This window comes from Malaclemys terrapin, chromosome 19 (assembly GCF_027887155.1).
Source record: "Malaclemys terrapin pileata isolate rMalTer1 chromosome 19, rMalTer1.hap1, whole genome shotgun sequence".
NCBI lineage: Eukaryota > Metazoa > Chordata > Testudines > Emydidae > Malaclemys > Malaclemys terrapin.
Genome location: NC_071523.1, coordinates 17857115 through 17881724, shown reverse-complemented (window position 1 = coordinate 17881724; position 24610 = coordinate 17857115). Strand labels below are relative to the sequence as shown.

The following is a 24610-nucleotide window of genomic DNA, read 5'->3' as shown; positions in this document are numbered from 1 at the left end:
TACCTGTGCCTCTGACTCACAAATGGCTCCATGTTTTTGAGCACTTCTCAGAAGGCACCTCGCATGATCAGACTCGATCAGGGAGTAAAGGGAAGGGTCTCATATAGAATTAACTCATGCAATGTATCATCCATTGTCTGTCTCTGAGGTGAAAAAGGTTTGAAGGCCAGTGATGGGAGCTGGCTGAATTAAGTACTTCCAGATGGTTGCCTGCTTCCCACAGGAAGTGCCAGTTGAAGGTTGTGGGCACTATCATGCTGACTTCTCTGTGACCATGCTTATCTTCTGCTGCTGTTTACTTTTAATGGCTTATCCTGCAGATTCGCAAGCCCTGGTTTTCCAGTATAGCACATTATCTACCAAGTCACAAAGCATGTAAACATTAAGAATTTTCTCTTGGTTGGTTGTTTCAGGAATGGTGATAAGTATGAAGGAGACTGGATCCTGGACCAGCGACAGGGTCATGGGATACTGCACTGTGCCGATGGAACTATATATGAGGTATATAAAGAGGACATGTGAGAAGCAGTAGTGCTGTAACTAGGAAAGCACAAAGGAGGATTATACAGGGTGCTTCAGGTGAATAGCCCAGAAACTCCATGACTAGAGCTGGGCATATTATTCATAGCAGTCAGTTCCTTTGACAAATTTAGCCCGTTTTTGATCATGAATTATCCATTAGTAGAATATAATTTTGGGGTTATTTGACATTATTCTACTATTTTTATATAAATACACTTCAGCCGTAATTATTTGGGAATTATTCCCTAGGACTATTGGAATATTAGTGATTTACAAATAGCTATTTGCTCTGTGTGGCTCATCCTTTAAGACAGTATTACTTCTGCTGCCTGGTTGGACACCTGAAAATTTTATAAACAGGATGAGTAAATGAATAATTCACTTTTTTGATGTGAAAATCCATATAAACACACCATGACATTTTGTCTCCAGAACCATTGTGCATATGAATATTCACAGAAAACCGATAAAATTACAGTAAGATGCCACTCATAAACAGTGTTGTTACAGTGTTGCTGTAGAATGGGCCTGATTCTCCACTGCCTACCACCAAAGTGTGTATTGAGTGCTATCAAGTGATATGTCTCTGCTCAAATACACCTGGTAATATTTTCCCCTGACTCTGCAGAGGTGTAAATGATTATGCAAGATGGTGGAGAATCAGATTAAATATATTTATACTCAAATCATTTGTACATACATTGGAGGAATTTAAAAAAAAAACAACAAAGGAACCCAGTAGCATCTTTGATTAATTTCAAATATGACATTGGTATGGTCAAGTGGTTTCAGTGCTGTGAAATTCTATCCCAGTGTAGCATTAATGGCAAAGGCCCAACAAATTGCATGCCAAATGTTTCACTTGCTGCTAAACCAGAGAAGGAGAAATTAGTTTGGTAGAAGATGGGGGGAGGGAGGGAGAATGAAATCTAGCACCAAATTCAGCTATGGGGCCCAATTTTCCTCTCACTTTTATACTAGTATGACAACTGATTTTAGTGGAATTGCTCCTTATTTTCACCAGTGTAGGTGAGAACAGAATCAGGCCCCAGTGTAAACAGATGGAGTTTATACCAGGATTACAGCAGGGCAGAATTAAGCCCCTTCTCTTCTGACTCTGCCCCCAATATATACATGACAGTCTACTAAATCTGATGGGGTTTGTCCATAATATAAATGACAATCTGGTAACAAATGCTGATTAAAAGAAATTAGAAGATGCCCAGTCACCTCTTTTTATAATAAGAGGTATTCAGTTGCTTAGGAAGTCAATATTCCAACATAGAAAGGTGAGTATTATTCCAGTGTAAATGAAGCAATAAGATATGGCAGGGTGTGAATTATTTTGTAATAACTCACAAATAGGTGCATTGTCAGGCAGGAGGCTGTAGACCAAGTGCCATCATATCATGTATAGATGTGAATTATTATACAATAAATCAGGCATAAAGTTTTGTTATTGCAATTATAGAATGTCTGGGGGCTAAAAAAAAAATCTCCAGTTTTAAATTTGAGCTGTTGAGGATCTGAACCAGGGCCATTTTATGTTTGTATGTAATGGAGGACCTTTATTTGTTTTTAAAAAAAGAAAAATCACTTTTCTGAAACTGATTTTACACTGCCAGTGTCTGAAGAGACAGGGCTGTGATCCAGCAGTGTCTTAGGCTTCAAAGTGTTCTTGTTCATTTAAAATAAAAGCAGTATTTAAAAACAATATCAACATTTTTTTCCCTCTGCTACTGTATCATTTCTTAAGGAATAATTGAGATGATATAGTATTATGTGGCTAATTTTCCTGCTTGGAGTGATTTGTGGCTATGTCGATTGCTCAGTTTTACAGCTCAGTTATATAATGTTTGGTGTCTAAACCCAAAAGATTTTCTATCCAAAGCAAGTGTCCAAAAGCAAACTCTGTTTTAATCTTCTGAGTCTCTCTCTCTCTCTCTCTCTTTCTTTTTAATTGACTTTGAGCCTGATCCAACTCACATTGCAGACCATCAGGAAGAGTCCCACTGAGTAGGACCTTTTGTGAAGAAGTTTGACAAAAATGGAAGTGCAGATATAGTGTGACCATAACAACATTAAGCAATCTGGCTATCCATCACATCGCATAGTCTGTTGTGTCTTATTGCTCAGGAAGTACAGAAATGCCACTCACGCATTAATGTAGGAAGCAGGAGCAATTTCTATCTATCTATCTGTCTGTAAACATGTATGCCTCGTTCTCATTCTCCAAAATGTTAGTGGGGTTAATTTGAGGGGATATGACAAAATTTTCCTCTTTCCCTCCTAGAAGAAGTTTTTTTGGTCAAAGATCTCTTTCTCAGTTTTTTAAACTTCAAATAACTCTTCTAATAACTTCTACAAGTATTGTTAGGATAAGGGTAATATTGCGGGGGGGGGGAGGAATAGACTAGCATATGGAAGAATACTTATACTGTACTTTTAATATGGTGGCATGTTGTGATGTATTCACTGTCTCATGTATGTGTGTTACTAGTTTAGAGCCTTAGGCCAGGTCTACACCTAAAATGTTGGTTGATCTAGTTATGTCACTTGGGTGTGAAAAATTGACACCCTTGAGAGACATAGTTAAGCTGACCTAAGCCCCATTGTAGACACAGCTACGTCAACAGAAGAATTCTTCCATAAACCTAGCTATCGCCTCTTGAGAGGGTGGACTTACTTACAGTGATTGGCAAAAACCCTTCTGGTGCTATAGCAAGTGTCTGCATTACAGTTCTACAGTGGTGTAGCTGCAATGCTGCTGCTGTAGTGCTTGTAGGGTAGGCATAGCCTTTGTCTATAGCAGGGGTTGGCAACCTTTGGCACGCGACTCGTCAGGGTAAGCACCCTGGTGGGCCGGGCCGGTTTGTTTACCTGCCGCATCCGTAGGTTCGGCCGATCACAGCTCCCACTGGCTGCGGTTCGCGGTCCCAGGCCAATGGGGGCAGCAGGAAGTGGCGGCCAACACATCCCTCGGCCCGCACCGCTTACGCTGGTGAGCCGCGTGCCAAAGGTTGCCAACCCCTGGTCTATAGGGATGCAAGTGTAGTCCTGTATGAATTTACATTTGGTGTAGTTCTAAAATTCAGCTTTTCAGACCCTGAAAGCTAATGTGCAAAACAACTACAAGACTGTAAATAGAAAAAAAAATTAATCAAATATATCAGATGTACCATTATCATAAGATTTTAGAGAAATTCAGCTCTGGAAACAGCCAAATCAGTATGTGGGTACTCAATTGACTTTGTCTTAGGAAGGGAAACATGACTTTCCTAGTAAAGCAAGGAATTTCATATGTCTGTTTTAAAGACAGTGGGGTTGGGCTATCCCAGTGATACTCAACTGTAGCTCTAGTGTCATATTGACTGTCTCTGCATGAGATGCTGGAGGAGATCAGGGTTTGATTGTAGCTGCAAATGGGTTGCCTGATGTCTGGCAGACTGAATGGAACGCTGCCTGATGCATGTGAAGCAGTGTGCTGGGGAGTGCTGGATAATTGGAGAGAAGTCACCAGGATCTCTCCTAGGTCCTGATTCAGCAAAGTATTTAAGCATACACTTACTGTTGGGAGATTGTGCCAAATGAGGAAGAAGAGAGCTGTAAACTAATTGCAGTATGATGTCCTGAAGTTCCAAGGAAATGTTTTCATTGTGATGTATCCACACTTGAAGATTTAGCGTTCCAACAGTTCAGTGTCCTACTACAAAGATCACAATGCAATATCAGGACTCTGCAGTATGTTTATTTTGTGGGTTTCTGCATCTCCATTTGATGGAGAAGTTGCTCTCCAGAGCTGCAAGCCTAGTCCAAGTGTTCTATTATGTTTATGGTGGGAGTGTATCTTTTATTCCAAGAAAGTGTTTCTTAAATTCAGGAATTTTCAGACTTTGAATCCTTGGCATCATACTATCTCCTTTTGAAACGGATTTTAGTGATATAATCTTAGACCATAGTGAACACTTGGCCTCCTCAAATACTAGCCCCTACAACACACAATTAATGAGGCATTACAGAGTATTACTAGTATTCACCTCTGAAGAGGAGCCTGGAATTTGACTACCAAGGGGCAGAAGCAAGGCTGGTGATCCGAACTGCATGGGGAAGGTTGTACAATACCTGTGCTTACTACCTGGCTCGAGCCAAAAATACGGTTGGCATCCCTCCTCCCTATCAAGCACTAAATCTCCACCGAATTCCAATAATATAAAGTTATTCAGTGTGTTATTTTATATCCTGCAAATGTGGTGTATAATTAGCCATGCCTTCCATACTGTTCTCTGTTTGATATCAGTGTTCCTGTGCTGAGAATTTTTTGCCTTTTCAGTTAAAAGTGTGTTTCTCAGTTGAATAGAAATGAACATAGTAATTCTTCTCTGTACCCTCATTTTCATGTATGCATTTTTTAAAAAAAGTCTCTGTGTATCATTTCCATTATTATATACCACTTTTGGAATATAATCAATAGGACAAGTAACACTTGCTATTCCTGGGATAGTACAAATGAATTAGATAATGGTGCATTTTTTGTTAATAGTTTCCTTATCAGTATTTTTCTGGTCTTAGGTACACGTGGCCTGTCCATGTTGTTATGAAACATTGCTAACTGGCAATAAGAAGGGAGTACTTAAGTGGCTTGGCATTTTTGATAAATGAGTGTAGCTTATGCATTATTTGTACCACTAGGTGGCTCTCTAACATTTGTTTACAGATTGATCTATTAAACTCCCCAAAGTTTGATTTGCTTACATTAGATCCTGGACTGCCCCTGCATGGTTATAAATGTTTAGTATTGTACTTAAATTTACAATGGATATGTACTCAAACAGAAAAATAGTTTGAGAGAATTGTTAGATATTTTTCCTATCAACAATACTTTTGCTGATTAATTCAGCATTTTAATTGACTCTTAGGCAAGTTTATGAAATGAGCAGAAAACAAACAAAAATCCCAACATTGCTATTAGCATTCATCCAACACATACTACTTTAAAGATTTTATAAATATTGTGGTTATAAAACAATAAAAGCTAAGGAACTTAGTTAAGTTTACTATCAGGTTTTAACTTCTTCTACTGTTAAACTATAACAGATTGGCTTGTCATTAGGAATGAGCTGCTCAGTCTTCTAGAAGCCTTGTTCAAGTCATCCTGGTGATCTAGACCTTACAGCTCAATCAGATGGTCAAATCTTTCCACAGTTGCAAGTTGAATTTCTTTCCACACACTGCTCCTAAAGCCTCATTCCTATGCAGGATAGCAAAATAAACATGTCCCTGTCTGTCTTGGGCATTTAGGGTGGGATCAATGAAGGGATTTAGGTATTGCAACATTGAGTGTCATGATGCCTAACTTTTAGGTGCCTAGAAAAATCACAGGAACAACACTGCAGTCCACAAAGCCTAAATTAGGGACCTAGACTTCCTATAATGAGAGAGAGGTACCTTAGACTGCAGTCATCAAAGCCAGCATGCTAAGTGGGAAACCACCTAGTGGGAGACGCTGCATTCCTCTCATGGAGATATATGACTAAATCCCAACTGTATGAAGGCCCTTAGCTCTGCTAGTGATCCAGAAACTGAGAGAAGACAAGTATTGGAGGGGTAGCCTTGTTAGTCTGAATCTGTAAAAAGCAACAGAGGGTCCTGTGGCACCTTTAAGACTAACAGAAGTATTGGGAGCATAAGCTTTCGTGGGTAAGAACCTCACTTCTTCAGATGCAAGTAATCTTGCGTCTGAAGAAGTGAGGTTCTTACCCACGAAAGCTTATGCACCCAATACTTCTGTTGAGAGAAGACAGGCACTCGGCCACCTAAGTTGTGTGCAGGGATTGACAATTCTGGCAGCAGAGGGGCAGAAGCTCCCTTATAACATTTAGTCTAGTGGATAGAATACTTGCCCAGGATGTGGGAGACTCCTAGGTCACCTCCCTCCCTCCTGAGGGAGAGAAGGGATTTGAACAAGGGTCTGTTACCTCTCAGATGAGTGCCCTACCCCCTAGATTATAGAGTCATTCTAACACGATCTGTTGCCCAAGTAATTGAGGATTAAAGTAGGAGAGACTGGGGGAGCCCCACCCCAGAATACCCTATAGCTCAGTGATTAGCACATACAGCTGAGAGGTGGTAGATCCCTGTTCAAAACCCTTCTCCCCTTCAGGGGTTGGGCGAGGTGGAGGTGGAATGCAAACCAGGAGTCTCCCACATCCTGGGTAAGCACCCTGTTCACAGGGCTAAAGATTATAAGAGAGCTGCTGCTCTTCCTGCCCCACTCCTTGGGCAGTTTTGTGTGAACGTGCCTGAGGGGCCTGATCCAATAGGCATGCTCAGAGGCTGCCTCCCAAACTGGGTGCCCATATGTGACTTGGACGGCTGAACTCCTTTCTATCAGTTTGTGAATCACTCTGGAGCGTAGGCAGGAGATAGGCAGTCCGATGCCTATCATGAGGCAGCAGCATACGTGCTCAGGCAGGAGATAGGCGTCCAGCTGCCAAGAGGGAGGCTGCAGTACACATGCCCAGAGGAATAAAACCTAGGCACCGAGTGAGTTTAGGCACTTGCAGCATTAGGTGAGTTTTGTGGATCAGACTGGTGCCTAAAAATGGGACTTAGGCCTACGTATCTTAGTGGACGCACCCTTATACATTGTCTTTGGCATCAGCATTTCATTTAATATCCAGGTTTACAGTGGGCATTGTCTCTTCCATTCCAAATTGGAAAAAATAGATGATAGATTTTAAGACTATCCATTGTGACCTTACAGAGGTGAGAGGATCCTTTCTATCTCTTGCCTCTGTCAGCTGGTGGGCAGGCTTTAGCGCAGATGTAAACAACTAGCAGAATATACCACCCACTTTGTAAATCTTGTGTGTGTACATCTTGAATGTTACCAAGTCACATTTCAACTCAGTGACCCTTATGATTTATATTAAGTGGCACTTCCAGGCAAGCTGAAAAGAATTTCCCTACTGGCAGAGTCAATAGGAACTGTCTGAGCTGGAAGCCTCTGCACATCTTACAGTGCCATTTGTTAAACCCTGAGGTTTCTCTCATTTTTTCCCCCCTCTGCCTTAACCCCACCATTCTGTTCGTTCCACATTACAACTAACCTTTTTGGGCTAGGCAAACTAGAGATGAACATTCAGTTCGTCATATGAAGAAAATCTCTTGTCTAAATTGCTTTAACAAACTATCCTATGACAGATTCTGTTGAAGGTGTATAGAAAATCTGCAGCAAATATTTTCCCACTGTTTAATATCTTAGGCAGTTATTAATGCAAAATTAGTTTGTGTTGTAGTTATTTACATTAAAAATTATGGGGGTTGAATATTCTTAGATCAGTTAGTCATCATATTTTTGTATGTAGCACCTCTTATACAATGTATTTTAATGCCTTCCAGGAAGAAAACTGCCAACAATATGGTTAAGATAATTTAGGAAAGCAGATACAAAAATATCTGAAGACTAGGTTTTTCAATTGCTGCTGGAAGCAAGGAATGAAGAATTTGAGGTCAATTTTACTCTCAAAATGTTGAGATATCTAAAGGCAGGCTGTGCCCCAACAGTTTGAAGATAGTATCATGATACAATAACAGCTCAGCTCTTGCTATGCTGAATACACACTTAAAAATAGAGTTCAACAAGATGTGAATTGTAAAAAATGAGCAATACAATTTGCAAAACCTAATCAGAGATTGTGTACAGGCAATGCAAAGATTCAAAACCAGTCATGACGCTAGAACAAATCTTATCTGTATCAAGCAAAACCCTCTGTTTTGCCCATGAAAGCTTGTGCATGTATATTTTCCTGGCGTAGTCTTTGGGCATTCAAAACTCTTTATGTACACAAGCTTTATTTGTTGCAAGTTAGCTAGGACTTTACCCAATTTGCACACAACCGCTTTCCTCATGAAGATGGTAGGCTTTCTAGGTTGCTTTTGAAAGGTTATGGTCCTTATTGGGACAATATTTTGAAGAAGCTGAGTGGAGAGTGGATCTAAGAAGCCAAATCAGCACAGTCATAAAATAACGAATTTAGGAAAATAAGGGCATGGACAAATATTTCAATCTTTAGTATACAAAAGGAAGCACTTCTACATGGCAGTATTTTTGAAGTGTCAAAGAACAGATTGAATAAGGGCACGGATGCTACGTTTAGTGTGTCTGTGCTCTGTGTTTTTGATCTGTAATAACATGACAGCTGGATTTCCTTTTGGACAACCCTTGGAAGGAGAGAAATTAGTAAGTAGGTTGGGTCAATCCGCTGATAAACATTTTTGAAAAATCAAAATATGCTATCTCAGCCAACAGTTTGATTAAACATCAGGTGAACAAGCAGTAGTTAAGATCACACTAACGGAGGAAGCTGTTAATGGCAAAATAACTCAGTTTTTATGGTTATGCAGATGATAACCTAATTTCACGCTGGGGGAGGAATGTTGCCAAGAGGTAAGAGCACGGGAACTAAACTGGAATACTGAAGAATCTATAATGAGACTAGAGCATTGAAAGCTTCAAGGCATAAAAATTCCCATCATTGACCTATATTCTTATGAATTCAGTTTGAACATGTGAATGTGTGGACACAGTTGAGATTGGGAGACAATATAATGAAATACATATGAAGTTTGCATGGATTAATGAACTAAAGCATTTATTTTTCCACATGAAAAGTGTTTCTTACCTATGATTCCTCTTTGGTGGCTGCATAGGTCCCAGTAAGCAGATGCTGTGTTCCATTCTGTCCCTGTTGCTGCTTCTTTGTGTGTTTTGGCTGAGTTTAGTTTGTCTTCTTTCCCAGAGGAAGGCCTGCTGTTTGATACACCTGTTAACTACGCTAAACAGGTGGCTAGCCTTATGGGCTTTTTCACCTGCAGTGTTTTTTCTAAGATCCATTTGAGTTTCATTATCTGTTTTGAAGAGTAATAGTCTCAGTAATTATGCAGATTCTTTAAGTTTAATTGGTTGATATTTAAATTACCAGATTTCAGTAGTTCTGATTTATACCACATACCTGTGGAAAACAGAGAATGTATAGATACAGTAAAAACTCATCCCCAGTTTGACACTAAGGTAACATAGTGATGAGTGCAATTAGAACAACCTAGATCAGTAATGTCAGCAGTGGTAAAGTAGCAATGCATTTTTTAAGTAAATAAAAATTGAAATTGCTGTTGGCATCACTGGCTATTGCTTCACTCATGAATATAACATTTTATTATTATTTGTATTCCAGTACTGCCAACGGTGTGCTCAGCACTTTCCAAACATATGAATGTGCAGTCTCTCTAATACGTCTCTCTAATGCTCCGTAACCGTATGTTACAATCAAAGGCATGTGCATGATGCAATATTCACAAGAAGAAGACAGTAGGAGGGTGTAACCAATAATAATTGTGTCGGAATACAGACCAGTAATCCAGGAAAAGCTCTTTCCTCACCCCCTTCCTTCAGTTCACTCAAATTTGTATATACCATACAATAGATTAGGATGAGGTCTTATGGTAAATATTTTGCATTTTACCCGGAGAAGCAAAGCTATTTTGCTTACTCAACCTAACAGTCAGGTCTTATTAGTTCCAACTCAGGAAGATAAACCGTAGAGAGTCTTTGAAGCCAGACAGGGGCCAGGATGTGAGACAGGTGCTCCTGCAGGGAAAAACCTCTAGAACAGCCAGCTAAGAAGGAAACTTAAGATACAAAGTTTATGGCAGTTGTTTTTAAGTTAAAACTTCAGGAAAGGGAATTGAGTTTTGGACACTAAAATGTTTTCTATATTGAGAGCTGGGTGGGGAGTCTGCCAGGCCCCATATATTTCTGTAGAGAAGTTGTCAATGAAGTATTTTACTCCCCCCCCCCCTCCCCCCCAGCCCATATTTATTGATTTTTAAATACAAGGAATATTGTGTACATTGCCTTATTTAATGGAAGGGTGAAATGCAGTTGAAACCTTGATATCTTGCTTGGTAAATGGACATTGTACAGTTTTATCATCTAAGTTAGACTAATATAACTTAAATAATTTTCCAGGATGATGTGCCATAATTATTTGACAGCTGGGAAAAAATGAAAAGTTTTGCCATTAATCAATTACCACGAAGAGTGTAGGTCTTGGAATTGTTGTGGATAAATTATAACATTCTGCCAAACAGAGCTTGCAAGAAGAGGAAGATAGGTACAATAAGTCATGAAGTATCTAAACATAAAGGGCCAAATATTCAGTTGGTATAAATTGCTGTAGCTCCGCATGCTTCCATGTAGCTACACTCATTTACACCAGCTGGGTATCTGGCCCTTAATGACAGAATCCTTTAAAGCAATGCATCCTTCAGTCATTGTTTGAAGGACAAAAGAAATATTAGCCTACTAAATAAGAAAACTCCTATACAAATGAAAATGTCTCATCAATGGATTGAAGCTTGATAATGGAGATGTTTGGGCTTTTATCAATCAAATTAGATCATATGGAAATAATATACTGTCAGTAGCATACAAGATGAGACTGAAGTAACCAAAATTAATTATAATAATAGTATAATAGCTACTCATTTAGAAATGGAAACACCATCAATTAACTGGAAATTGCTTCCTGAAATAAAAAAATTAAGTACTTGTTTCTTGAGATTCATTGAAAACACCTTTTCCTTATTCATAAGCAGATACCTTTCCGCCACCCACCACTGCAGAAAAGAATTAGTATCAAAAATAAAAAAAATTCCTAGATCAAAACAGAAAATCTGCACATTAATCAAAATGTTCTGTCAGTGAGGAGGTTGTACAATATTCAACTGTCCCGAGTAGATTACAAAAAAACACTAATGCAATTATTCTGCTATTGATTAAGTTTTGTTGAATGGGAGCTAGCTATTTCTGAGTTGTGGTGCGCTAGGGCAGATCTCTTAACCTCGGTGTCTCAATTTCCCTATTCGGAAAATGGGGGTGCCACCTCTTTCACAAGGATGTTATGAGGATTAGTGTTATAACATCGTGCTGTGGAAATGTTACTCTGTACAAGTGCTAAATGTTCTTATCTACTTATCAAACATATTTGTTACTTCCATTTAAAATAGATTTCATATGAATACATTCAATTTGAACTTTAAAAAAATCTTTGGTATTATAAAAATATCAGATTGTAATTCTGGTTACTACTGCCTGAGTAGGATAAGGGCCCTTCTTCATCTGATAGTTAACTGAGAAATACCCTCCCTGGTGATCATTTACTCTTAACCGGGAACTATTTTGTTTATTTTTTGGTCTCCGCAGACTGATGGAAATGGTACCAAAAATGGTCTTATTGTGTTTAAAAAATTAATAATTTTTTTTTTAAAAGCAGAGCTACCTATTGAGATCAATGAACGGTGAGTTTTACTTAAAAACAAAAAGGCAACAAAAAACAAACAACACAATATATCCCACGTCTGGAAACTTGTGGTTGTTTCTTTTTTTCTACCTCTTCCTCCCTTCTCTTGCTGGTTGGCTGACTGGTGGCTGTTTTCCTCAGGGCCCTTCTGTGGCTCCGGCTGTTCACGCTCTTGGCTGTCCTTATCAACACGTGATGTGTGGATGGCGCTTCTGTGAACGTCAGCATTTCCAAACCTTGCATGTGTTGCATTGCTAAGCAACTTTTAGCAACACTTATCTCCCATCCTTATGCCATCTGGAAGAGAGGATGATACAAGGAAGTGTGCCAAGGAGAGGCTGAAGGCAAATCAAAGAAAGAGATGGCTTAATTACATAGCAGAGGGGGTAACCCAAATAGAGAGCACTTGTGACTGTTGGTAGAAGGTGGGCAGGCACCTTTATGGATGAGGATGATGGGCCACAAGAACGCTTACATATCCCGCTACTTTCACAGTCCTTTTTTTTTTTTTTAAGTGTTAAAATCTTGCTTGTTGGTAGCTGCTGGGAAAAGAGGCATACACAGTAGAACTCTATGGCTGTGGCAAAGTTGCTGCCCCAACACACTCCCTCCTGGATGGCTGTTGCACTGCAGCAAGTTTTGTCTCAGTGTCCCCCTACTATCCTTTGGTCTACTTCAGCCATAAGATTGTCCAAGCCTTCCAGCCAGACCACTTTGCCGAATCATGCACCTTTCAGGCCACAGAGTCTTCTACCAAAGTCCAAAAGAAATGTAAACAAAATCAAGCCTTCAAACAAGCTGGGCTCAGCTGTTCATCTCTTCCTCATACGTGTACCTCATCCACTACAGTTTGCCCCCATGCCTTGTCTCAAGCTCCTGTGCCTTCGACAACTCCACTCTCCAGGGGCTGGCATGCTCATTCTCTCTCTTAGGGTTTGAGGCAGGTTACGTCTCCTCACGGCCCGTGTCTCCAGTCAGGCTTCTAGCTTGCCCTTGGAGTAGCATGACTGCTCTGCTGCCTTTCTCAGCCTTCTTTCAGGTTGCATACTAGACAGAGGGAAGAACTCTCTGCTCCCTCACCCAGATCTTTATGGAAACAAGCCCTGTTCTCCCCCAGCTGGGCTCTATCTCTAATTTGGCCTAGCCCACCCTTCAGGTGTGAGCAGGAAGATTAATTGGGTTCTCATATTAGCTCTTTCCCAGTATGTGTGGGATGAACACCCCATCACGATGGCACACTTGCATATAGTAAAGTAAGATAAAAGTGTATTATTTCAATACATCACAATAAACCGATTAGTTTCTAGTTATTGTGAAACCTCTTAAACTTCAGATTTCTCACCATTCACCAGTTCAGTTCTGCTGGTGGTAGTGGTTACGTTAGTCTAGCATGGAGTGGCTGGCTGACTGACATTTTAATGACTGTATTATCCAGCCTTCCTCAGAGCAGGTGTAGATGACACCATTGTGAAAATGGCAATGCCTGCTCGTAGTGTGATTACATTAGTTACCACCATGGCTACCTGGGATGGAACTACACTGCTGATAGAAATGGTGAAATTTTTTCAGAACAGTCCACTGCATAATATTATCTCATCCCCCCCCACACACACACTTTTACAATTAACATGATTTATTCTTCTATACATCTATATTGCAATAATAATAATTTTCCCCTCTGAAGGCTAAACACTAAATCTGAATCATTGCCAAATCCCCACAGGCCTGTGTCATTATTGAATGACAACTTGTTCCCTTGCTTTTCTGTTAATCATGGTCTTTAACTCTCCTGAAAGTAACATAGCAGTGCTGAAGTTACTGGGTTGCCCCACTACTGCTTCAGAGATTGAATTCACTTCTGTATGGTATCTTTCATACTATGTATTAGTGAATGTTTAGAAGTGTGAGCACCATTTTAAATGTGGTCATGCTAAGAAGTAGATTTTTTGGTTTTTGGCATATTCAGCATTTTTAAATGATTGCTACATCTTTTCTTTGAGCTGCTTATTTTAACCATAGGCAGAGAGGCACTGGTTATACAAGAGCAAAGGGTCACATTCTAACTCGTGTTCTATGGTAAGTACTTTACTGCATAAATAGTCCCATTGATTTCAGTGGGACTACTTGTGAATTAAGGTGTTACTCAGTGTGAGTAAGGAATCAGAATCAGGCCCAGAACTACAGTTCTGATAACTACATTTGTATATAGTAATCAGGTTTACCTTTCTCTATACAGTTTATATACATAGACCGTATTTAGTCCAAACATACTTCCTTCCTGATATCTGTAGTTGTTGGTAACTCAGCTAATATTAACAAATATATAAACTTAAGCTTTCTCTCCAAGAATGATATCCTTGTAGTTTCTCCACTGAAATTTCTCTGTCCTAAAACCCAGTTCTTTGCTCAAAGAGCTACTCCCACCTCTCTGTCCCAAATGGAGTTAATGAGTTGCACCTGCCACCAACGAATCAACAAAAATAAGCTGGCATTGCCCTGCAGGGTTTCAACACCTGCTAATAGGGTGGGACAACAGAAGAGCCTGCCATCCGGTCCATCATGAAACTTTCACTCCATGCTTTGTAACAATTATACTCTGAAGCAAATCGTTTTCAAATTATTTCCATGGAATGCTTTAAAATAATGATGGGAAAACTAGAATAAAGTGAGTTGCTGCAGAAACATATTTCTGCAGAACTGTTTTTAACAGCCTGTGCTCATTCACTCTTGTTCTCTTATTTGGATACTAGTTGCTAAAGGTGAAAAGAGTGGAAGAAGTCTAACTTCTAAATCCATCTGGAATTTGAAGGTGGCTTAGACAAATTTAGAGTTATAGTAGCACTTTGTTTTGTGCAGCCTCCATTTATCATACAGCAGAGCCAGAAATTGAACAACCTGCCATAAAATAAATTTTAATTTGCAGTGGATCAGCATAGCAGAAATGAGATCACATGAGACTTTAAAACGTGTTTATTCTCCAGCTCCTAACACCCTGCTAAGTTTAAGGAGTCCGTGCCATAGAGCAGGAAAGAACCTGAAACACATACTTTCTCTCTCTCTTTTTTTTTTTTTTAAACGCTACATATAGCTATTGGCAAATATTATATAAGTACCACTTCACTTCCCACACTTGAACTTTTGGTTGTCTGTGTGTGTTGCAAGTGTGAGTTCCTGCTCCCCTTCCTATGATAGACTGTCTCACCATTCTTCTATTGTCAGCAAATAGCTGTGAAACTCACTAGAAAAGGGTGTCTGTCTCTCATACCCCTCTAGTGCTGGCCCACACAGAAGATGACAGCCTAATACTGTTACTTTGTGCTGTGGATCTCCAGTTGCTGAAAGAGACAGAGATCCTGTGGAAAAATAATATCTGGTCTTGCAATTAAAGATTTTATCATAAGGCATGCATACCAGGGGTCCAATTATGGTTGCACAGCAGCTCAGTTGTGGCATTCCCTAACTTTTGAGTGCTTGATTTTGCAAACATAATTTTCTTTATGTGTATAATATTATATATCTTGGGCCAAATTCAGCAGTGGTGTAAATCATTGAAATCTTTGTGGTTGAATTTGTCCCAGTATGTCACTCTTCACAATCTATATAGGAAATGGTGCATCATTCTGCATGTGCCAAGTAGTAACTCATTCTCTGCATTTAAGTGCAATGTAATTTCTTCACAGAAGCACCTCTGATAATAGCGCCCCACTGTAACAAACCTTCGGCAAGAAATACTTGATTCTTCTTTTTCTTTAGAGGGTGTACTGTGGAGGGCCATGTAATCCTTGACTGTTGTGTGGTCCCCCATTCAACATGTTCACACAACTGTTGGAAGGGTATTTATAAAGAACCTTGAGGGCCACCCACTTGGCTATTGAGAACCCTCTGGAATAATCCCTTCGATATAAAGTAGCCTGTGTTGCAAATTTGAAATCAATGTGTTTCTATTTGAAGGGACAGTGGAGAAATGATGTGTTCAATGGACAGGGCACCGAAATTCATTGTTCTGGTGTCATCTATGATGGACTGTGGATCAATGGCTACCCTGCTGGTACGTTCATTCATTATGCTATCCAGTTATTAACAAGACTTCAACATAATGCTTTGGCTGTCTCTCTGCTGATTAATATGATCTGCTATAGTGTTAGCCTCCTCTGTGCACTCAGTTTGCCTGGAACATGTAGTTCATAAGAGTGAAAGCGGTAGCTGTTTGAGTGGCACGTTTGTGTGTGTGTGTGTGTGTGTGTGTGTGTGTGTGTGTGGAGGGGACGCTATTAATTCAAATTAAATGTAGAATCACAATGAAGTATAAAATGTTACGTTTTTGGAGTTAAAGGCCGTTACCTTATTCACAAAAATAATAACATAGTAAGTTTAAAAAACAAGTATTAAATTGTCCTGCTCAGAAAGCAGAGGTCACAACTTGAAATTCATCTCTTCCACAGTTAATTATTCAGCATATTCCTAGCTGCTTTCTATACTGTTTCACAAACGGCCCTAGATAAAAATTAACTAGAAGATCATGTACTATATTTCCAATAAATTCTGATAGCTTTTAGAACATAATGTATCATGGTTTCCAAACTGGAAATGGTTGTTGCAATATGTAAGAGGATTTATTTGCTGAAAACCTAATAGAATGTTAGGGCTGGATGGAAGATGAAATTAGAAGAGCTGTTTGGGAAGAGAAGACCCCTAGAATTTCTCCATTTTTCTCTTTCAAAGACCATGAGTCAGGCTAGCCTCCTCTTCTAGCTGAGGACTGGATATGGCACAGGAGAGGCACATGGCTCATGGAGTCAGACTTCTAGAAAGAGTTACAGAATTACCTCCATGACTCATTTTGCAATGGAAAGGGGAGACGATCTAGGGTAGAGGAAATCGTCTCTTGTGTGAAGCATAGTTACAGCACCTTAGAATCCCCTTTGATCACTCATCCAGCCTTTGACTTCTCAGCATTTTCAAAGGTACACATCATCAATACTTGATTGCTCCTCCACCCTTCTGGTATTAGTTGTAAATATCATACAAGAAGTAGGTTTAAGAAAGGATTTGAAGAGGACAATTTAGTGGCCTATTGGAGCTGTTTGCGGAGGGTGTTCCATGTGTGGGGGGCAGTATGAAAGAAATCTGAAATGGGTTGGTGGAAGAGAATAAGCAGGGTTCTGTAATTTGTAGAATTATCATCATTTGTAATACAAATGATAATAATCCTAGTCATGGAGCAGACCCCAGTGTCCTAGGCTCTGTACAAAGACAGAACAAAAAGACCCTGCCCCAAAAACTTTGCAGTCTAAGTATGAGATAAGAGACAACACATAGGTAACAGACAGAAGAGGAAATATAAGGAAAATATGAGACAGTATTGGTCAGCACGATTGTCTCCGCACACCAGCAGCCTAATGTCAAGATTTTTGTAGGCATCATGGAAAAGGAGAGTTTTAAGGAGAGTTTTGAAGGGGGATAATGAATTAGTTTTGCAGATGTTTATGGAGGGTGCCTCCTACACATGAGAGATAGCATGGGACAAAGTGTTAAGCTGCTTGTTAGAAAATGTAACAAGTGAATGATGAAAACTGGCACAGTGCAAATCAGAGGCAGGAGTTGACATCTTGGTAGTGAATGAGAGATGATAGGCGGGGTGGGGATAGGCCAGGAAGGACACTGAAAGTGAAGAAGAGTAGCTTATGTTTTAAGCCGTAGAGATGAGAGAGGCAGAGGAAGGATGCAACAAGAGGGGAGATGGTCAAAGCACCAGGATGGGGAAGTGATCTTTGCAGCACCATTCTGAATGTATCTGAGCAGGGCAAGGTTGCATTTGTCAGGGCCAAAGAGAAGGATGTTGCAGTAATCAAGACCTGAGATGATAAAAGCTTGGATGAAATTTTTAGTTGTGTGTATAGGTAGGAAAAAATAGTATACATGGCCCTTTCACGTAGTTATACATTTTAATACCTCTAGCCAGGGTAATCCTGGACGCATGTAAGATGGAAAAGGATTGGTTTAATTCTTTGACTCTGTGAAATGCACATTAATATTGTTCACTTTTCCGGGAATCTGAAACTGACACAAGGTTAATCCACTCCTAAAAATCAGAGCTAGAAAAGAGCAACAAAGGTCAACTAGCCTATTCCCCTCCTGGTGGAAGGTTGTCCCCTATGATACAGTCTCATAACAAGCATTGTAAACAAAACAGAGCCTAGACAACTGTCATTCCAGTTTTCAGATTGATATCTGATCCACTGACATATTTGTTCACTAGTGCAAAAATCACACCTCTGCTTTCTAATTGTGCTTTACACATAATCCCAAAGTTCTTCACAAATGATATATAAAAAACATTACTAAAATGCATCAATCTCTGTGATGGAAGGAGGCAGCCAATGGTACAAAGCATACTTCAGTGAAGGTGTGGAAGGGAAATTTTGACTTAGGACACAAAGATAAAACCATTTAATCTGAAAGTTCTCATCTGAAATTATCACACACACAGAAAATTTAATGGAACTCAGTGCATCTGTTTCTGAAGGATGAAGTGCTAAATTAACCTCCCTGGGATCTGAAGTTGTGGTTGCTGGGAATCGAGGTATCCCTCTCCTGATCACTACAAGCTGATCCCCATCCTGTGGCAACAAATGAAGAGAGACTCCCATTGACTTCAATAGGAGTTAGATTAGGACCAGAGAGAGAGAGAGAGAGTGTCTCTCTCTCTCTCTCTCTGTTTCTGCACATTTTGTTTGGCCTATAGCCACTAAAGGGATTGCTTAAATCTTTTACCACCACCAATGAGAAGAAGATCTAGAATGAAAGTATAAGCAATTTGTAAGGCTATTGATGCCTGAGGTCTACGACCAGCCATTCATCAATCTGTTTGGGAGAGAAAATCATAAAAGATGCTCCAGAGCAATGGTTCTTTCAAGGAGGGGGAGCACTTTAAGTCTGTTAATAAGAGAAGAAGTCAAATATATTTAATGTTGCAGCTCAAGCAAAGAAGATAGTAATTTTGGGCCCAGAAGTTATTGATGTAATCCAAGGGTCTGCTATCACCCTTCATGTCCAGCTACAGAATGAAGAAGGAGAGGTTTCTGAATGTAAGAACATGTTTATAGATATTTTCTGCCATATAAAAATGTTTCATAATTATAAATAGAGAATGAAAATACCAAAACATGGCATTAAATTAAATTTTCCTTTGACAGTTATGATAATTTTTGTTCAAGGTCTTTTATGAGGCCTATAATTTTGCCTTGTACCACTCAGTACCACCTAAAAGGAAATGGGTTGTAGAATCTTTGAAATTTGTCGTGTGCTGTACTTCTGATGCCTTGCCACAGAAATCATTGCACATGACCGAAAGGTACAAATGTACACACATCTACACACAGGATCTACACACATCCTACTTTCAGAAAACAATTATATGTAAGTAATCTATGCAATAGGCAATGTTATCATACTGGTAGCATCTCAAGAAATGAAGAGTTTGATAGATTGACAGACTTGACCAATGTCCTAAAAATTTATGAATTTTATTTCATTTCTGAATTCCATACTTAATATTATATATGCACATAATTCGCTAGTCTTATTTCAAAATCTCAAAGTGGAAAGTCATTATAGTTAGAAACATTCACAATGTGGGATTGTTGTGTTAAGGAGATTAATAATGGGATACAATTTTTCACAGTTAAATCCAGGTAATTAATGACCAAAATTTATAAGCATCTGACAGCTTGTTTGTGGCCTGTGTACATGAGTCGATGGTCTCAGTCCCATATTTAGAGAATGTTAACTGGTCTTTGTTGGCAGTCTTAGCAGAAAGGTAAGGGATTGAATAGAGACAAAACTCTCCTCTCAACCCTAGAAGGGTTCTCTCCAGGTCAGTGTTAGGATAAATTGGAAGGGATAAAGTTTGTTCTGTAGTTTTATTTGGAGAGAGAGAGAAGACGTAATTTTCCAGTGCTGCCAATCTATGCCCTTTCACAATCAATGCATTCATTTAAATTCTGTATTCAGAAAAGAAAACCTTCCTGTTGACAGTTAAAACTCACTTGGTCTTTGTAACCTTCTATTTAAAATCCTTTCTGTGGAAGTCAAGGCTATCCACAGCATTGTGGAGTTAAATGAATGTATCTAGATAAGTATTTCAGAAAATATGACAGCTTTGTTATAGCTTTTCAAAAATACAAATCAGAGGAGGTTATTTAAAATGAATCCTCTGGAAAGGTTAAACTGTGTCTTTGTTCTTTTTCTCACAATTTGAATAGAAGATGTTCAAGGAAACTGAAATATTTATTCCCCATATTTGCCTTTACTAGAAATAGTGAGCACAAACTCTCTGTTCCAGCCTGCTGAGAAGACAAGCTGGCTTTCAAGTTGTGATCTCCCAACTGAAAGTACAAATGACAGTTTTAGCTCTGTTGTTTGCGTGGCGTAGTAAAAGAAGACTCTTGGCAAGCTTCATCTACATGAGGGTTGGAAACTTTGAGTACCTAAGGCCTCTGCAGAATTATGCATGTTTGCTAACTTTTCTTTGAAATTGTGCAAGGGATTCAGCGACTGCTGGGTTTCCTCTGATCATTACTTTTCTCAATCTGCTTTTTTGTATGCTGAACTACAGAAAGTATAATTTTTCCCACCTTGCCCCTGGACTTGTATTTGGCTTCAACTTCTGTGAAATTAAGCCAGCACAGAATTTGGCCCTAGTTTTTACCAGACTATCTATTTTTTTCTGTCAGAAGAAAACTTTATTACAGTTATTATCAACACATCACAAAATGAAAGAACAAACTCAGCAGCTGAGAGATGGAAGGACACACCATTTTGATTTGCCAAATAAACAATATAAGACTAAGGATTAACAATTGAAGTGAATGAGCAAGAAATATTAATGGGGCATTAATCAAAGATATTAGATCATGACTGAAATAGCTACAATGAAAGAGAAGTAAGAAAATAACACTGGATTCTCTCAAGTAGATTCTGATTTCCTAGAGATTTTCTTACACTTAAATCTTAATTTTAAAAAATATTTTCTTCTTCCTTCATCATATATTTTTCTTTTTAAAAACCACTGACCACCAGTCTGTTGGACAAAACACTAGGTTTTATTATCACCCTTACTAACAAGTATGATGAGAGTGTTTTTACCCAATGGTTGATTCTGAAATTTTGCATAAACTTGTAAGATATTGTGCAGTTACAAAAAATATTTCTGTTTTTTACTACACAGTTATGAAATATTAATTGTTTATTTTTCCTGTTGCTCTTTTGATGGGAAGATGAAAATGGTCGACTTTTGGAGATCTGGGCTGGAGTCAAAAACCATCAAATTCCAGCAAGTTCTTCTACCAGCTTATTCAAGTTAATTGAAGAAGTTGAAAGGAAGCCAGTGAAAACCCCTTTGTACGTAGTGTGTGGAAAAATCTATTTCAAGAAGTATTTTCTCTTGAATAATATGCAAGGTGCAGTGACTAAATGTCTTGCAGTCACTCGGTGTTTTTCCTGTGTATTGGTGCTGATTTTTCCTTGCAGTACTTGACCTATCATCTAGTTTAAGCCAGATTCTTGGATTTTTCTTGTGCCATCACCACTTACTTTCTATGAGTTTCTCCTCTTCCTCCCAAGCCTATGACTTCCAGAAGGCACTGGGAACCTCATTGAAATCAGTAGAAGGAATCCTATTGACTTCAGTGGCCTTTGGCTCATGGCCGTGGGTGATAAGGCTAATTCTTTTCATAAACTCTGACTATATTCCCTCTTACATTACTGCAATCTTCATTGACATTGAGTGTGGGAATCCTGGGGTAGATCTTCTTTAGTCTTTTTTCCCTTGTATATCTGAATTACTTTGCCAGTATTTCTTGATATAGTATTTTGAAAGAAGCCATTTTGTTTTTCAGACATTAAATTCTACAAATATTACTGGTGAGGTAGAAAAAAGATATTGAGTAAGTGTTAAGCCTAAGCCCCATTTTCAGAAATAAATTAGGCACTTAGGAGCCTAAAATGTTTTCTACATGGGAAAGTTATGCCCATTTAACCTAAGGTTTGAATTTTAATAGGCTGAAAGTTATACCAGTATAACTATATTGGTTTAGAGTCACACCTTATCTTAACTTACGTAATTCTACTGATATAACTGGTAAAACTTTCCTATGTAGACAAACCCTTAATTCCATTGTAAGTGACTCCTCCTAAATCACTTAGACAATGGTGAAAATTTTACCCTTTGCGACAGTTTTGTTTTAAACCAAGCTTGTGTTCTGATCACTGGGTAGTTTGTTTCTCCATAGTCAGTTTTTAAAATGGTCTTTTGGTCTACTAAGTGTTCAGCACTTTTGAAAATCAGGCTGCATATTTAGGATCCTAAATCAGGGTTCATGTCTGAGATTTTCAGAGCCTAAGTGAGTTTTGCACCCAGTTCCCATTGAAATTTGAAGTGGTTTGAACCCGTAACTCCCTTGAAAATCCCAGCCAACATATTGCTCAACATATTTTGTAGAGTAACATATTTCTCTTTTCTCCCTCAAGGGTAATGGCTGACCATAGGTGAAAATATTACTCAAAATCTTTTATCTAGCTAAACACTTAAAAATCCTTAGTCTCAGGTGCACTCTACCACATGAAATGTAATCCACAGTAAAAATTCTCTTTCAAGCTGCTCAGTTTTAATCATTTTATGATGATTATCAGGACAGGTCATCATTGTGACTTTGTGTACCAGTTCACCAGGACCTGACAGACATGAGATAAGTAACCCAAATAAACTTGGTGTACAAAGGTTTAGGGCTACACTGTTTGCTGACAAAATCAGATAGACTTACATTATGGGACATCAGCTAGTTTCTCAGTACTGTATGTTATGTTGTATATATCACAATATATATATACACACAGCTGTAACTTTCATTCACTGGATATTTTACCCTGATGATAAGTTCCATATTATATCTGGTTTATTTTATTAAAATCTTAAAACCTATCAGCACAAACAAAATAAAATGTCAACCCTATTTTCTTTCACAGTGGATTTGAGTGTATTAGCTATCCTTTGATGGATGTTGTGTCCGGAAGCTGGGAACTGAAAGCTGCTGTCCCTATATCTGGCAAATCTGGATTTGCACTGGCTGATTTACCAATCCCTAAGGGAGATATAGAGCCAGAATCCAGATCAGACACCCGGTTTGGAACGGGAGATGCCCCTAGCAACGAGGATGGTGAGTAGAGATAATGGATTAGTCAACTGCTCAGCTTTTTAGTTAACTGAGAAACAAAAAGTATCTTTACACAGCAGTAAAACAACTCAAAAAAATAGAAGATGGCTTTTGTAATGCAAATAGGTGGCTCTCAAAGCATTTTAACAGCAGAAGTGATTGCCACTGACTTTCTCATAATAAATGGAATAAATTTCATAGAAATATTTAATTTCTATTTTATAAAAAACAACCTCTTCTGCAAAGCTTCTACTTCAGTTATTTTGCTCAGTCAAAACACATTGGTTCACAATGAATTAGATAAAAGAGCTGCAACAATCACTTAGACAATCTAAGTTCACTCACTGTGGTAGAATGAAAGATGGGCCTAAACCATGAAATGTAAATGTGAATCCAGAATTTTGACCCTCTCTCCCATCGCCAGCATTCAGAGGCATTGTTGCTGGTTCAGCCCATCTCTAGTAACAACTTTCATTCTGTGACTTCAAATGCAGCAGATGCGGTGTCTTGAGTAAAGTGAAAGTGCCAGATTCAGTAAGAATGGAGGTGCTGGATCCTAAAGCCTCTAGCCCCTTTAAGATATTTTTAATTAACTGAAATCAGTTTAAGATAAACACCTTTTAAGTGGAAATATATGTTTAATTTTTTCCCCTCTCAGTTTTATCCTTGTTGCTTGCAATATCTGGTGTATGAATTTTTGGGAAATGGCCAACAAGCTTTAACCTGTGATCTTATTTTGAGGCTATGGAAACACAGTCCAGTATTCTCAATCCCATGTTGTCAAAAGTCATGAGATTTAAAAAATAGTAAATTTGGGTTCTTTTTATTTGCCTGCTGGGTTTGAGAAATTAGGGTCTACATCTTCAAGCTTTACTTTGTAATTATAAGGACTAGAATGTTCTCCTTTTTAGAAAGTGAAAAATGAGATTTTCACATAATCACCCAGTTTTAGGAGGCACGGCTTTAAGAAAAACATAAAATATCTCGAGACTCATGATAAAATCACCAGTTAGCAACTCTGTTGGTCAGATTTCCCTTAATCTTTCCTGACCATTTAATTCATCAGACTCTTGTGTTAATAAATGAGTTATCACATGTAAAAAGCTTCACAAATAGTTCACTGCTGTGTCCTCCCATCTATGAATGCATGTATGAATCATACAGTTCATTCAATTAGAAGAAAAGTCTCTCGTTCTTGTGGATGGCACTTTACATACCACCACAAGGGATGCATTTCAAGGGGAACCATTTCATCAGAATTTAGGCGGGATGGGAGTGCACAGAACAGGGAGAGGAAAAGTTGCTTGTTTTTAAATATTAGGTCTATGAAATAAATAAAATTAAAATAGGAAAATGTGGAATTACAGGACAGTAATTTGAATTAGTCTACTGGTGAAATCATGTTTGGTTCTTGGGGTGTAAGACTTCTATTTAAGGTATTTAAATGGAACCCATTACCATAGTGTCTGAGTGCTTCTCAGTCTTTACGGTATTTATCCTCGCAATACCCCT

General features: G+C 38.7%; 1 protein-coding gene across 5 annotated transcripts in view; it reads left to right on the top strand.

Annotated features, from left to right (window-relative positions):
• Positions 1–24610, top strand: part of MORN1 (MORN repeat containing 1) — a 138792-nt gene that overhangs the window by 11704 nt on the left and 102478 nt on the right. For 4 of the 5 annotated variants that reach the window (XR_008442825.1, XM_054009498.1, XM_054009499.1 and 1 more), the window contains exons 6-10: positions 414–501; positions 15837–15933; positions 18863–18973; positions 21164–21287; positions 22911–23101. Coding sequence is in view for 4 of the 5 variants with exons in the window: in XM_054009498.1 (XP_053865473.1) it covers positions 414–501; positions 15837–15933; positions 18863–18973; positions 21164–21287; positions 22911–23101 (611 nt within the window). In the remaining variant the exon portion in view is untranslated. The remainder of the gene's footprint in view (positions 1–413; positions 502–15836; positions 15934–18862; positions 18974–21163; positions 21288–22910; positions 23102–24610) is intronic. The other variant, XM_054009497.1, reaches the window with a different exon arrangement.